The sequence below is a fragment of the Coturnix japonica genome, chromosome 28, assembly GCF_054131305.1.
Source record: "Coturnix japonica strain WE chromosome 28, WE-NBRP24, whole genome shotgun sequence".
In the NCBI taxonomy this organism is placed as follows: domain Eukaryota; kingdom Metazoa; phylum Chordata; class Aves; order Galliformes; family Phasianidae; genus Coturnix; species Coturnix japonica.
Genome location: NC_140690.1, coordinates 5,404,731 through 5,419,340, shown reverse-complemented (window position 1 = coordinate 5,419,340; position 14,610 = coordinate 5,404,731). Strand labels below are relative to the sequence as shown.

At 45.4% G+C, this 14,610-nt stretch overlaps 3 protein-coding genes and 1 long non-coding RNA gene across 5 annotated transcripts; all 4 read left to right on the top strand.

The window, feature by feature from the left end:
- The first annotated feature begins 115 nt into the window (after positions 1–115).
- On the top strand, positions 116–1,407 carry LOC146756163 (myosin-binding protein H-like). Its single transcript, XM_085524817.1, has 3 exons — positions 116–385; positions 1,081–1,347; positions 1,394–1,407. Exons 1-3 carry the CDS (start codon positions 268–270, stop codon positions 1,405–1,407), a joined length of 399 nt encoding a protein of 132 aa, XP_085380943.1. The 5' UTR covers positions 116–267.
- Positions 1,408–1,438: 31 nt separating this feature from the next.
- LOC146756162 (immunoglobulin superfamily member 22-like) lies at positions 1,439–3,096 on the top strand. The gene is made up of 2 exons (XM_085524816.1): positions 1,439–1,824; positions 2,810–3,096. Exons 1-2 carry the CDS (start codon positions 1,512–1,514, stop codon positions 3,094–3,096), a joined length of 600 nt encoding a protein of 199 aa, XP_085380942.1. The 5' UTR covers positions 1,439–1,511.
- A 6,612-nt stretch (positions 3,097–9,708) lies between these two features.
- On the top strand, positions 9,709–11,904 carry LOC146756161 (rho GTPase-activating protein 32-like). 2 transcript variants are annotated; one of them, XR_014937579.1, is made up of 4 exons: positions 9,709–9,948; positions 10,146–10,291; positions 10,611–11,592; positions 11,808–11,904. XR_014937579.1 is itself a non-coding variant. In XM_085524925.1 (3 exons), the coding sequence occupies exons 1-3, from the start codon at positions 9,923–9,925 to the stop codon at positions 11,039–11,041; spliced, it is 603 nt and encodes a 200-aa protein (XP_085381051.1). In that variant the 5' UTR covers positions 9,709–9,922; the 3' UTR covers positions 11,042–11,643. The 2 variants fall into 2 exon arrangements, 1 of the variants encoding a protein (XP_085381051.1); XM_085524925.1 differs by lacking the exon at positions 11,808–11,904 and having other exon boundaries at positions 10,611–11,643.
- Positions 11,905–12,409: 505 nt separating this feature from the next.
- Positions 12,410–14,125, top strand: LOC146756160 (uncharacterized). The gene is made up of 2 exons (XR_014937616.1): positions 12,410–12,494; positions 13,830–14,125. It is a non-coding gene; the product is annotated as an uncharacterized LOC146756160 (long non-coding RNA).
- The last annotated feature ends 485 nt before the right edge of the window (positions 14,126–14,610 follow it).

The window sequence follows — 14,610 nt, the reverse complement described above, 5'->3', positions numbered from 1 at the left end:
GATAGGTGTAGTGTTCATGTGCAGTAATGCTGACGTAAGTAAGTGGGGTGATAATGTAAGGGTTTTTTACATTCCTTCTAAATCTCTGCTTTCTCTTGTTCCATCCTTCTTAAAGAGCAATCCATTAATCTAGTAAAGGAGCTGTGTGATGAGGATGTGACTGAGCCTGAAGAAGCCAAATTTGAATGTGAGATATCCATTCCTTCTGTGAAACCTCCCAAGTAGTATCTACGTGGGGAAGTCTTACAGGCTGGCAGAAACTTGATTATGCAGCAAGAAGGCACCATCCACCAGCTGACCATACCGAAAACCACCACTGATATGACAAGCACCATTCAGTTCTCAATTGGCAAATCAAAATCCATAGCCAGTCTGCTTGTCAGAGGTAACATATCCAGGCTTGGTTTACATCATGAAGATGAAGAATTAATTAACGTACAGCCTTCCTTCACTGGGGTCTTTGAAATATTGTGTGTGTGTCTGGACGGTCTGCTCCATTTCCAGTTCAAAGTTGTTGGACACTAAATGAGACAGCTGCATCTCAGTAAAAGATCTGTTTGAATAGCTGTGATGTGCTTACTATTCAGATCTACAGAGCTGAGGTTTTGTCCTTGGCTATACCAAAGAAGTCAAATCAGGTGAAATTAATTGTATTTCTGAACTAGACAAGTTTAAGTTTGGTAGCACGTAAATTTGATGCAGTTTGTCATTGATTTCATCTGAAAGAAACTTGCAGGCTTTTTATCTGCTGCTGTCCCCAGCGTAAGAGTCTCCATTCACATCCTAAAGTACTTGTTATGTTTTCAACGCACTCTTATTTGAATAAAAGCCTCAACAAATGGGAGCAATTTAATTAGCACAGAACAAGAGCTGGACCTTGCATTTGGTAGATAATATACAGTATTACTTTATAGAAATGTAGTCAATGGCATTCCCTATAGACAATCATTTGTTTTATCTTTGGAGTGGTTCAAAAAACCATTGTGAACATGACATTAATTGTAATTGAATACATGCAAGAGACTTTCCTCTTCTTCCAATTGTCCTCATCCTTTCTTCTCTTCCACCCCTGCTTTGCAGATTACCATATAGAAATCACCAGGAAGTTGGAGGACAAGACAGCTTTGGAACGTCATTCTGTCATCCTGTCCTGTGACTTCAGGCCTTCTCCAAAGGTTGTGAAATGGTTCAAGGGCCACACACCCATCGAACCCTCTGAGAAGTACAAGATCAAGAGGGATAAGCATTCAGCAGAGCTCAAGATTCTGAAGCTGAAGCCCGATGATGCTGGTGTGTACAAGTGCAAGGCAGGAATTGCAGAGACTGAAACCACGCTGACAGCTGAAGGTAAGAGCAGGGGGGGTAGTCTCTTACATGTCCTATTTCACCTCAGATTTCTTTTCTTGAGGTTGATTTCTGCCGTTCTCTCCTGCTAACTTTATAAATGTATAATCTTCACTGAGAATACTACACAAAGATCGTCTAGTCCAACCATTCTACCACATCCCAGTATGATTTATAGTAACAGTGGTAACAGTTCACCTTGTTTCCCCACAGCCCGCAATGTAGAAGTAACGAAGCACTTGCAGGATGTGGAAATTGAAGAAGAGAGCTCTGCTGTCTTCTCCTGCGAGCTGTCCCATGATGACGAGGACGTGGAATGGTTTCTGAATGTCAACCTCATTTACACCAACAATTACAAGGACATCAAGAACGTTGGCAATTGCTGCAAACTGACAATGAAGCAGGTTAAGCCTGAGGATGCTGGCCCAGTGACAGTGAAGTCAGACAAGGTGTCAGAAAGCACGTGCCTGAAGGTGATAGGTGGGTCTGATCACACCCCTCCTGGATGTAAGAGATGCTAAGGAGCCCCAGTTCATTCTATTGTGCAGCAGTCCTGCTTCTAAAGCTTACCTCTCTGGGGTGACAAGACATCAGGGGCTTTCTTCCAGTGGAAGGTTCCATTGCAGCAGATATCAACGAAGGAGGATGGTTTTGGTGTCCTGCCATAGCATTCCATTGCTTTTTATCATCATTTTACTTAACACAAGAAGAGTTACAAGAGCAATTTCTTTTACTGCTTCAGTAACATGCAGTGTCAATGCTGTTGTCTCCAAGTATTTATGACTGAAGGGAGAGCTCATTCAGTGTGTGTTTTGCCTCTGGAATGACTAATGACCAGGCTGTGAGTAACCTGATCTAGCTGTGAATGTCCCTGTTTATTGCAGGGGAGCTGGGCTAGATGGCCTTTAAGGGTCTCTTCCAATTCTAAGGATACTGTGATTCTAATCTGATCTCCCCAGCAATTAAGCTCTTTTACTCTATGCACTCCAGAGTTTGAAGGATTTCATTTTTCTCCTTTCTTTTGCATTTGGTGGGTGTTTTTTCCCCATTATAAACATCTGATGTGTGAAATAGAAGATAGATAAAAGGAGTCAATAAAACAGGAAAATCAAAATTGTTCAGCAGCTTATCCTCTTAATCCTGTGGCCTGCTGTATGAGCTCTGCTGTACGTGAGGGCAATGCCAGCTCTCCAGCTTTAGAAGAGCTGCATCCCAATAACTTCATATGATATCAGTCCCACCCACAGCAATGCAGGCTGTCCCTCCTGTTCCCTGTATTCTCCTACTGATTAGTTCAGAATTCCTTAAAGCGCATTCTGTCAAGAGACATGAAACCGCTTTAGGTTCTATATTGGTGTTGTCAGTACTGGTAAAGATTTATTGATCTCTCCTTAAAAAGCTGAAAGCAACTGGAAATGTCTCAACTTCTGTATCACGTTGTTCTGTTTTGCCTGTTTAATTGCAGAGAAGCCTGCTGTCTTCATGAAGTCCTTGGATGATGTTTTTGGTGAGGAGCGGGGTGTGATTAAATTGGAATGTGAAGTCTCTAAAGAGAAGGTCAAACCAGTGAGGAAAATGGACGGTGATGTGCTCACTTCTGGCAACAAGTATGAGCTGGTACAGTCTGGGAAGACCCTATGTCTCCTTCTCCATGACCTCGAGAAGCCAGATGCAGGTTTCTATACCTGTGATATTGGCACTGATGTTGCCAAGTCAAATGTCGGCGTTCAGGGTAAGTACTGTGGAAAGTGAAGGAGTGCTAAAAGCACATTCAGTGTGGTCACTATGTCTTACACCTATTCCCCCACGAGCCTTAATAGTTTCTACAATAGAACAGTATTTCTGCAATTTAGCGCAGTGATGTCTGGAAAATTCCCATTGCTTTTGAAGTAAATGTATCTCCTTTTGCCATGAAAATCACAAAAAACGTCAAGAATGTCCTGGAAATGTTTCCTTTCTAAACATCCCTAAAATGGAGAAATGGTTTGAACACCAGTAGGGGTAGGATGGTAACAAATTAGCTAATAGAAACATTTAATGTCTTGTCGTAGGCAAAACCCTTTTTCTCACGCAGCATCCTAGAGTTGTCCTCTCTGTTAGGTTTTTCCCTCTGTAGCTCATTGAATCTTCATTGTGCTCCATGGACTGAGCTGCTCTCCTTGTAGTTCTTCCAGAGCAAAGCCAAGAGATTCACGTCTCTTTTTTTTATAGCTTTCCGGTAATTCTGAGAGGAGAATGTCTTAGAGAATACATCAGTGAGGAACGCAGCCATGATCTGCAAATCCTGAGTTCAAACACCAGTCCTGCTACTCACATTGGTCACGAATGCCTTTTCTCCATCTAAACCTCATACTAACCTATCTCTTATCTTCCAGAGCTGAATATTGGCATTAGCAAACGGCTGAAAAACACTGAAATCCAGGAGGTAGAAGATTGCACTTTTGAATGCATTCTGTCCCATGAAAGCATTGATGAGTTCAAGTGGACACTGAATGGAAGCAGAGTGGAAAGCGGTGGGCGATTTAAAGCTTCTAACGTGGGTTGGTAAGAGACTCTCCTTATCAAAAGTGTGACTCCTACTGACTCTGGGGAAGTCGTTTTTATTGCCCGTGGTCTAACCTCCAAAGCCTCTCTGTCTGTGAAAGGTAATGAGATGGGAGAGATTCTGGGGTCTGATTCCTTCAACTGTCTTCTGATAAGATTGTCATGAGAGCTAACTCATAATATGGTTAAAGTGAATAGCAACCTTCTACTTGAACCTTGAAGCACTGAGAATTTCTCTTAAAAATAAGTAAAAGGAGGAACCATTTTACACAAATGTGAGAACTACCCAAAGCACTGGGGTAGTGTTGGCAATGAGCATCTCACTACAGCTTGTTCCATTACCAGTAAATCAGGAATGATCTGTTGAGGCAACTGTGGGAGCAAATATCCTCTAAGTATAAGCTGAAGGGATGGCCTTCACATCATCTAGCTGTACAACAAATTCCTATCTAGAACATGTGCATCTGAGAGCATCATCTGAGGCTCCCAGTGTGATCAGTGGAGAGAAGGAAGAGGCAGTTTTCAGACATGGTTCATCATCCTCAATGGGGTAGATTTAAGAGAGAATTAATGGTGCCTGGAATTCTATTGCCTGTACTTTACAGATTACTGCTGGCTGTAGGATGGCGTCTGTTGCAAGTGCCTCTCTAACTTATCTCCAGCATGTAGATGCGTGTATTTTGAGAGAGGCATCCTACCCTAAGTGTATGTTACTCAAAAAGCATGTTTTCTTTCAGAAAAACCTACGGAGGTAACAAAACAGCTGGAGGATAAGACAGCAGCAGCAGGGCAGGACATCAGCCTGAGCCGTGAGCTGACGAAACCAGATGTGAACATCAGGTGGTACAAGGATGGCAAAGCAATCAGAAAAAGCCAGAAGTACGACTTGCAGCAGGAGGGAACTGGGGCCATTCTGATCATCCATGACTCTACCGCCAAGGACAGCGGGGAGTACACCTGTGAGACAGAGGACTCTGAAACAAAAGCCAGGGTCACTGTGCAAGGTGAGTTGAAAAGCACACTGGGGATGGCATGTAGAGAAGTCGAGGTAAATATCTGCAGCCTGTGGGTGATGTTTTTCTCTTCTGTTTCCTTGAGCGGGATCAATTCTTAGTTTTCAGAAAATATGGTGGATTAAAATATTTTAGTTAAAATAATCTCTAAACTGAATGATAAATGGCATGAGAAAGCAAAGCTGAGAACTAAGCTCCAGAAGAGAAAACAAAGTCCAGTATGGCATATTTAGAGACAGGTGAAGAACCCTTGAGCGCACTGAGGAGTACTAGCATACTCTGGAATGTCTCTTGGGCTCCCTACAGCACACATACTTGCTCTGGGGCATGTCTGGATGTCTGTAGAGCTAATTGCAGGGCCCTGAGAAACCTCTGGGGCACATTAGGGGGCACTGGTTTCCATGTGAGTGTTTCCAGGTTCCCAGAAGTCAACAGGGAAGCCTTTGGAGACCCCTTGGGAAGACTCAGTGGGGCCCTAGAGTGATGTAGCAGCTTGTGTTGGTTGCATCTGCTTGGCAGGGAAGCGAGTTCCCTGGTGGGAGCTGACTGACTGGGAGGTGATTCCCTTGGTTTAATTAATTTAATTACCTGGATTATAATTAAATAACACTGTTCAGCGTTCAATCAAGATTATATTTTTCCAAAGTACTGCAGTCGTGCATCTGTAGCAGCTTTCCTAAAATATATCGAGTTTATTCAAAATTCCAGTGATGCTCCTAAAGCACTTGAAGTGCATTTGAGGTGGCGAGTGACAAAACAGCTCTGAGAGAATCATCATCAAATCAGAACATTGGAACGGTAACTAATAGCAGAGATTCTGATAAGAATATTTAAATTTTCAAATTGCCTTTTTCTATAGTTGTATTTCACCAAGTTTCATCAATATGCACACTGAAGAGCTGACTTGCTATGTTTCTTTTTATAAAAAATCATGTGTTACAATTGAGAAAAGAAGGTATAGCATGTAACATCCTCCAAGTAAAGTGCAAAAAACATTTCTTCACAGTTCCAATTAATGTCTTATGTTTTGTTCTGACTCACTAAATGATGTATTTCAGGGTACATCACATGGGAATATAAGAAGATTATTCAGAACAGGAGCTGCAGAGCAAGATGAACAGCAAGTGAAGGTAAGGCCGGGAACCAAGGACACAGCTTTTGTGTCACTCAGCCACCTGTGGCAGAGGTCAGGATTTCAGCAGGGATTTCTGCAGACGTTCCTTGAGCACCCCCAGGGTGGGTGACTCCACCACCTCCCTGGGCAGTCCATTCCAGTGCCTGGCCACCCTTTCTGAGAAGTAATATTTCCTAATGTCCAGCCTGAACCTCTCCTGCCGCAGCTTGAAAACATTCCCTCTAGTTCTATCAGTAATGACACGAGAGAAGAGGCCGACCCCCAGCTCACTGCAACCTCCCTTCAGGAAGTTATAGAGAGCAATGAGGTTTCCCCTGAGCCACCTCTTCTCCAGGCTGGACATTCCCATCTCCTGCAGCCTCTCCTCATATGGCCCCATTGTGCTCCAGACCCCTCACCAGCTTTGTTGCCCTTCTTTGAACACGTTCCAATGCCTCAGTGTCTTTTTCTCAGTGAGGGGCCACAAACTGGACACAGAATTCGAGTTGTGGCCTCACCAGTGCTGAGTACAGGGGGACAGTCACCTCTCTGCTCCTGCTGGTGTCACTGTTTCTGATGCAAAATGTATGTAAGTGTCACATGTGTGACATCCTTCTTGATGGAGTTCTGTGACTGGAGTTCAATGGATTTGAGAGCTGACTTGAAGCCTGTGGGCATCACCCAGGAGTTGGGGTGAGAGGATGAGGCGTAGGAACAGGAACCTCTTTGGTCGTTATTAACTCCCAACTTTTTGGTCAGGAATCTCTGTGTGTTTCTTTATCATGTAAAGAACAGAGTCATTGTGCAGCTTGTGAATGAATTGATTCACACCTGCTGATTGGTGCTGTTCTCTACAGGGAGCTGTAATGGAAATGGACACTTGTGGTCCACTGTCCAGCCCCCTCCCGTGTTGGATTTTCTGGGCTTTGAGACACATCTTCCAGATGCACTTTGTGTTATTTCTGATGTGTTGACCTGTTGAGCTCCAGCCCCAAAGGAGGATTCAAGTACTACCATTGGGAATGTAGTATTTCTTGCTAAACAGAATTCGTGTGCACCCTTGTCTTTCGTCTGCACAAAGGATCTTGTAATCATCTCTGTCTGTGTTTCTTTTAGACCCAGAGATGGAGCAGAGAGGAACACAGACTTGGGTGAATCTTCATTCAGGAGCAGGGACACGTCATGCTCATCTGAGGTGTCTGGCTGACAGCAAGAGCAGAGAGGTAAGTTTCATAGGGTCGTGTGCCCATTTTATTTTATTTTTCATTCATGATGCATAGAGGCGTTCCCCAGACAAAGTGAGCATTTCTCAACTGGACTTTCTAGAAATGAGCTAGGCAGTGAAAATGGGTTTGAAGCATTCCTAAGAGCCCCGCAAGAGAATGCTGAGAGTTAATCTGGCACCCTCCTTTGGAAATGTCCGTTGTCTGTCAGCTCTTCAGCTGTGCCCTAACACCTCCCATTGCGCTGCCACACCAGGATAGAATTCCAAGCCCACACTGAGTCCTGGAATGTTGTGGTGCCGTGTTGGAATCAGATGTGACCACGTGGTCTTGGCTCCCCGCCTTGTGGGGGGTCATGGTGGACCAGGCTGTTGGCCGTTGGTGATGTCATAAGCGGCTGGAATGAGGGGAGGAGCGGTGCGTTCTGTGTTCCTTTGTGGGTGAGCTAGTGGTCGGAGTGGTTGATTGTCTTGTTGTTCTTGTGCCTTTTGTGCCGTTAGTTAGTTAGTTTTGTTAGTTAGTTAGTGTTGTTAGTTAGCGTTGTTAGTTAGTTAGCGTTGTTAGTTAGTTAGCGTTGTTAGTTAGTTACTGTTGTTAGTTAGTGCCGTTAGTTAGTTAGTTCCGTTAGTTAGTTAGTGCCTTTAGTTAGTGGCTTTAGTTAGTATCTTTAGTGCTTTTTCTTCTCACCGTCGTGTGCAGCAGCTTGTAGGTAAGCTGAGCTGACGTGGGATGGATGGGTGGGCAGTGAGGTGTTGAGAACTGCTGGCTGTCGGAGCTCACAGCACCGTATTGCTTACTCTTGACCATCAGACGTAATTTTCCCAGGTACACACGTTCCAAAGGGGGTATCAGTAAAGTTGGCACCTGTCCTGTGCTTCTTCCATTGTCTTTGCTCAGTAGTGGAAGCATTGTAAAGTTGCTGGGCGGACAGGCATCACGTAGCCTGAGACTCAGCATGTCTTGCAGCAAGTGGGTGGGACAGTTGTGCTGTGTGTGTTATTCCATGACAGTCTTAGCCCTGCTCACTGACCTGCTCTTTCTCTCTCCTCTCCTCACCCTCCGCCCACTGCCTCGGTGCAGCTTTTGCTCTCATTTCATCCGAGCAAAGCGACAAGGAACTGCTGCAGATAGCTTGAGGTGATCTCACTGCCAGGTACGTGCCATTTTTTGTCCCCCCGCATGGTTTTGCCGCAGGGTATGCGCGGGTAGCTCTGAAGAAGTCTGTCCATACTGTGCTGTGTGAATAGAGAAAACAGAAGTGTGTTTCTGCTCTGTTCCAGCTGTTCACACTTGCTGTGATGGGTGCTGCGTGCAGTGGGATCAGCCGTGAGCCTGAGTTGGCGGCGACGGAGGTACAGTATGAAGCTCTGGCCGGTCTTTTTTCCCTGTGTTGAGCCATTAGAAGGAGCTGCAGGTGTACTCTCCTGCAGGAAAGAATGGGCCAAAAAGGGCCTGGCCACTTGTCTGTGCCAGTGCCATTGCTGATTAGTCTGGGTAGAGAGAGATGCATCTTTGCATGGCCTGGCAATGCACGCCAGAAAGGGAAATAACTGTGATGAGACGTGCAGCTCCTTCTGAAGTGCTCCTGATAAGGACGGAGCGCATTTGCTGCAGCTTTCTTTGCAGATGTGCTCCTCACCTTGAAGTCCTCCTGGTTTGTCCTCATCTCCTGACCACGGCCTGTGCTCTGTTTTGCAGGCTGATAACATGCGGGAGCCGCAGCTGGTGCGTGCTATGTCATCTTTAAACGTACCAGCGATTGCGGCAGCCCATGTTATTAGGAGCCACGTCACCCAGGGGCTGGATGAGCTCTCTCTGGAGGTAAGCAGTTCCAGGCATTCCTTGTTGTTGTGCACAGAATTAGTATAGAGTGTGAACGCCTCGGGAATACTCTCATATTTTGTGTCGTAGAAGAAGGCTTTTGTTTTAGCTGTGCTGAAGCTGGGATTGATGTTTCAATCTTTTGCAGGTTGGAGACATCGTGTGCATTGTTGATATGCCACCAAAGGAGATGAGCCCCTTTTGGAGAGGCAAGCGTGGCTTTGAGGTAGGCACACATTTTTGACTAGAGAGCACAGCTTCAGTAGAGTCGGGAATCTCCGGTTGGAGCTGCTCTGCCTGCACAGGATGGCTTCTGGATGCAAACAGTTGCCCTGTGTCGGTGTCAGAGGACCTTCCCTTTGGCTCTGGGCTTGGGCTAATGCCCACCTGTCTTTTTGTTCTTATTATAGGTTGGTTTTTTCCCTGGTGAGTGCGTGGAACTCATCAGGGGAAAACTGCCCGAGTCCATCCTACATTCATTGCCAAAGCCAGGTGCGTATTTTACATTTGACAATGCGGGTTAGTAAAATGGGGTCTGAACGTGGCTTTCAGGGGGTTCATTAATGCCCGAGTTGAGCAAGCTTAGAAAGAGAACTGCATTAAGCTCCTTGGGCACCTCCAGGGATGGGGAAAATCCGTTCTTGCGTGTCTTTGTTTGGAACATGCTTTCTGTTGTTACGTGTTCTGTTGAATGTGTTGCACTCGGCCTCGTCCAACCGAGCCAGGGCTGAAATGAACTTGTTTTTTTGTTTTGTTGCGCAGAGCCAAAGAAACGGGGCAAGTTCATCTCCTGCCTTCGTTCCCTGTTGAAGGCCTGCCCCAGGAGAGCGAAGCAGCCTGAGCCTCCAACATTCTCGGGATCCATGTCCCTGCTTGACATCGTTGAGAGGTATTTAGCCAGCAGGACTTGAGGGCTGAGCTGTAGGAATGGAAGCATCCTCTGCTGTTTGAAACAGAGCGCTTTTCTAAGCTGTGTTTCAGCAGAAACCAGGCATTGCCAGGAACAGGCAACTATTGGCAAGGGTTCGGTGCAGCTCTTTCCTCACCCTGCACCACGACTGACAGCATGCTCTGTTTTCTCTGCAGAATGAGTTCTCCCAGTAAGAGGGCAGAGTCAGCAGCTTGCAGTTGGCGTTCCTGCTTCTGCCTGGGCAAACCATCCCCTGTGGCCAAACGCCAACTGCAGAGCAGTGCCAGGGAGCCCTCTGAAGCTGAAGTCTTGGTCCTGGAAGGTAAGCATGCAAATCCAGCTTTCAAATCACTGCTTGTCAGCAACACAGGTAGAATTCATGCTTTCAGTGGGCTTGTACATCCTTCTGGCATTCAAGCCTGTGCCTGACATCTTCAGTTGACCCCTGTCTTTCCCAAATGAGTCTCTTGTCAACACAAGAGCTGGACCTGCACGAGGATCACTTTCAAGACAGTGACACTGTTGCTAGAAGCCTATTTGCTTCTGCCCACCATCACTGCATAGCCAAATGTCAAGAACCTGTTTCATGATTCATCTTGTGAAACTTTGACACTAACTGCTGTGCGTCTACTCCTTCCTAGGTGACCCGAGCCCTTGTATATCTCCAAGACGCCAGGCATGTTACGATGCAGCATCCTGTGATTCCATCAATGAAGAACTGTTACTAAGCACAGGATGCTGCAGTTCAGATGAAAGCCTTCCGTATAACATCAGTTATAAAGAGAAGAATGCCATCATCGTTGAAGCTCTCGTTCATCCCATACCTGTTGAAGCTGCTGACCTGAGCCTGCCAGACTCCTCAGGCACCAGCCTGAACCGAGTGCCTTTCGAGGACAGCCCAGCCCAAGCACAGCACGAGTGCCCCGACAGCAGCACAACCATGCAGGCTCAGGTCAGCATTACAGAGGAGAAGCCAAACATCTTGGAGGGGGAGGTAGAATCAGGCCAAGAGTCCCAGGCTCCGGGCAACAGCACGACTTCTGAGACACTCTCGTCAGACAACAGAGAATGAGTCCCATCTTTCCTCCAGACCTCACACCCCCTCCTTTTTCCTATTGAATAAAGGCACGCTCGTGCTCAATCAACGCCTTGACTGAATTCTGAGTTTTCATTCGCAGAGATTGGGATGAGTACAAGAAACAGCAAGACAGCTCAGCTTGCAACGCTCTGGCTGTGGGGTGCGTGCAGGGACACTGTAACCATACAGGGAAAGGCTTCCACTGCTTCCTCAAGCTGTAGTCCAGCCCTGCTACTGCTCTGTGGCACAAAGCCCTGAGGGATGTTCCATATTGTTAACCTAAGTGAAGCCAGCTTCATGCACTGTGTTTTGTTGTTGCTGGGTGAGAGGGGGATGCACGTTGGTGAGAAGATGAGCATTGCTGGATCTGCCACGAGTGTCCCTTCTGCCTCTAAGAATATGTCCTAAGTAGGATGTGAACACTGCTGGCCCTTCCTCATTGCACGTGCTTGGAGGATCTTCAGTTCTTGCACATTTCAGGATGTCTGTCAGTGACTACGAGGAAATTCTCAAGTACTAGGAATTCCATGAAACAGTTGGAACGGGTAAGTGTCATCTTTGTACAGAAACAGCACACCTAACAGTCTGTCTCACCACTCTAGAATTAATCTGAGAATAGATTGACAGCTCCTGTCAGTTCTCTAAGTCAGGTTTCATTTGTATAAATTTGGAATTCGTTTTTTAAACCAGTTGGAAATTGTAATATTATATTAGAGAAGAATTCACACTCAACTTTAAGCATCTGTGTTTTGATTTGTAGGTGGTTTTGCCAAGGTAAAACTCGGGCGGCATCTTCTGTCTGGTGAAAAATTTGCACTAAAAATCATGGAGAAAGTTACTGTAGGGGTAAGCCAAAAGGCATTTAAATATGATAATATCTTCTGTTGGAGTTGTGGAGTTCTCAAGAACACGGGGGCAGGTGGGATGGTACATACGAATGCAGCCTACTGGTCCCATTGCCTTTTGAAAGATGCTGTAGAGCTGGAAAAAGTTTAACAGAGCACCACAAATCTTGTTGCTGGTTGTTCAGAGGGCAGTATTCTCTGGCTTTAAAATGGAGGAAGTTATTACATCATTACATTACATTACATTATTGTTACATTATTACAGCAACTTTACCAAAATGCCAATGAAAATGCTGAATGTTTTACTTTTCATTTTTCACAGCTCTGTTTCAGAATTTCTATGGGAGTGATGTCAGTCATTGCTGAGTTGATGTTGAATTGTGTACTGTCCCATATGTGCTTGTTCTGTTCCACAGCAGTCAGATGTGGTACCTGGTATGTCACAGTAGTTAGCGATTTCATCGCTTGCTTTTATGGTCTCTTAAGGATGACTTGCCTCATGCTAAAACAGAAATTGATGCCATGAAGAACTGAAGTCATCAACATGTTTGCCCATTGGATCACGTAAGAGAGACATCAAAGAAATATTTATAGTCATAGAGGTAAGAAATAGTTTCTGCTTTCTGTGCTGTCTTTCTTACTTATCTTTCTCTGATACTCTCTAAATGCATTTTCAGATAACCTTATCTTACAGGGAAGCTGTTTGATTGCATTGTTTCTAAGGACCGCCTTTTGGAAGAGGAAGCTCCAGTCTTTTTTTGACAGACTGTTTCAGCAATTGCTTCTGTTCACAGTCAGGGTTATGCCCAGAGACCTCAAACCAGTGAGCCTGAACTGCAGTCAGTCTTCCATAAATAATAATGAATGTGTTTTTATTTTTCTGTTGGCAGAGAGAGTTACAGTACTCCACTCCATTCCAGTGGACTGCAGGAGAGAACTGAAGGGGGGAGAAGTAACACAAAGTAGAACTCATGGGTTGAGATAGAATTATGTACTGAGATAGAGAAAAGGATAATAGTTATGATGAATGCAAAAGCAATTGCTCACCACCTACCAATCAGTGTCCAGTTAGCCTCCTAGTAGTGGAAGAGATTTACATGAAGTTATACCCCCTTCAAAACTCCTTCCACAATATGTCATATAGTATGGAATATCCTTTGGCCAGTTTAAGTCAGCTGTCCTAGTTCTGTTCCTTCTCACTTCCTTGGGCTCTCAGCTGAGATTGACTGTGGCTCTGTACAACGCTGCCTGGCAGCAACTGTAAGCATCACTGCGCTATCTCCATTGTTTCTCTAGAATGAAAACGTAGTATTATATCAGACACTGAAGAAGATCATTCAGTCCCAGCTGAAACTCAGACAATAACTTGTGCTTAGGATTCTTTCCCTACAGGAAATGTTAGATATTTATTGCTATGTGGTACTGTGTTCTGTAGCTGAGCTGGATTTTGTTATCCTTGAAGAAGTATCTTCCTCTGAAAGGGGAGTAAAACATGATGCTCCTAATGAGCGGAGCAGAGACACAGATCTGATCTGAGTGTTGGTTTCACATTTTTGTGATGCTCTTTGCTGCAGTTTGTATCTCGAGAGAAGCCCTTGTGGTGTCAGTCTGTTGTGTAACCTGCTCTAGTTTTGTGCCTCAAGGAAGAGTGATCCTTTAAACAAATGGTGGCTGTACAGAGGGTATGGGGTGAGATGCATTCCTCTGGCCCCATCCAATGGATTTTCTGTCACTGAAGTCTTGAAGCACAGGTTAGGTACTGGAAGGCTTGAATATTTCCTCACCAATAGGTTAGAGCTTGGCATTTTGTAAGCTGCTGGTATCACTCAGTAAAGCAAATCATTACAGCACGAGCATTTTCCTAGGCATCTTATGAAATCCCTCTATCTAAGGAACCTTTCCCCTCTGAAAAATGAATCATTGTCTGTATGTTTTAGAAGCAACTGGCTTCCAGCTGAGAAGCTGATGGATTTATGGGCTTGGACAGGAACTGGGTGTGGAGGTGACTTGTAGAGATTTGTGCCTGAACCTGCTGCTCTGGGAATCGTGAGACCAAGTTTCTCAAGAGCTTTTCCCACTCTCATCATCACTTTCTGCGAGGGATGAGGCTGCATGTTCTCTCTGGGTAATATGTTCAGTGCTTGGAAAGCTATTTCCTTCTATCTAGTCTGCTGTTTAGGTGTATGACTGTTTCCTGTCACAATCCCATCGTGACCTGCTGGCCAGAGCCTCAGTCAATCTTCATACGCACCCCCTCTCCCCACCCCGTAGGCATTGAGAAGCTGCCATGAGGTTCCTCTGCACCCTGAACAAACATCTTTCTCCCCAGCTTCTCTTCTCTGAGTGGGAGCTTCAGCCCCCTGCACAGGCTGGATGTCATCCACAGAGTTTGTTTCAGGTTGTTATCCTTCCTGGCCAAAAACCAGATACAGTATTGTAGATGTGGTCCAGTGAGTGTTGAAGCAGGAATGACTTGTCCTGGTCTGGTTGTGCTGCTTTTTAATGCAGCTGATGATCTTGTTGTACTTCTTTTCTGTCAGAGCACACTGCTGGCTTGCATTCAGCCTGTGGTCTCTCACCACTTGTCCTCCTAGTCCCCAGGTCCTTTCCAACAGATACAAGCTAGTATTTCCCACCTGGGATATTGGAAGATGGGAACTTGCCAGCAGTCAGTGAAGATCTCTGAGACAGCGAGAGCGAGCGAGCTTTGAGTAGACT

Bases quoted from the DNA above. Each gene is read 5' to 3' on its own strand.
- LOC146756162 (XM_085524816.1), top strand. From the start codon at position 1,512: ATGATTTATAGTAACAGTGGTAACAGTTCACCTTGTTTCCCCACAGCC. The intron at 1,825-2,809 runs GTGGGTCTGATC...GTTTAATTGCAG, and splicing joins CACGTGCCTGAAGGTGATAG to AGAAGCCTGCTGTCTTCATG.
- LOC146756163 (XM_085524817.1), top strand. From the start codon at position 268: ATGCAGCAAGAAGGCACCATCCACCAGCTGACCATACCGAAAACCACC. The intron at 386-1,080 runs GTAACATATCCA...CCTGCTTTGCAG, and splicing joins AGCCAGTCTGCTTGTCAGAG to ATTACCATATAGAAATCACC.
- LOC146756161 (XM_085524925.1), top strand. From the start codon at position 9,923: ATGTCCCTGCTTGACATCGTTGAGAG. The intron at 9,949-10,145 runs GTATTTAGCCAG...TTTTCTCTGCAG, and splicing joins CTGCTTGACATCGTTGAGAG to AATGAGTTCTCCCAGTAAGA. The intron at 10,292-10,610 runs GTAAGCATGCAA...ACTCCTTCCTAG, and splicing joins TGAAGTCTTGGTCCTGGAAG to GTGACCCGAGCCCTTGTATA.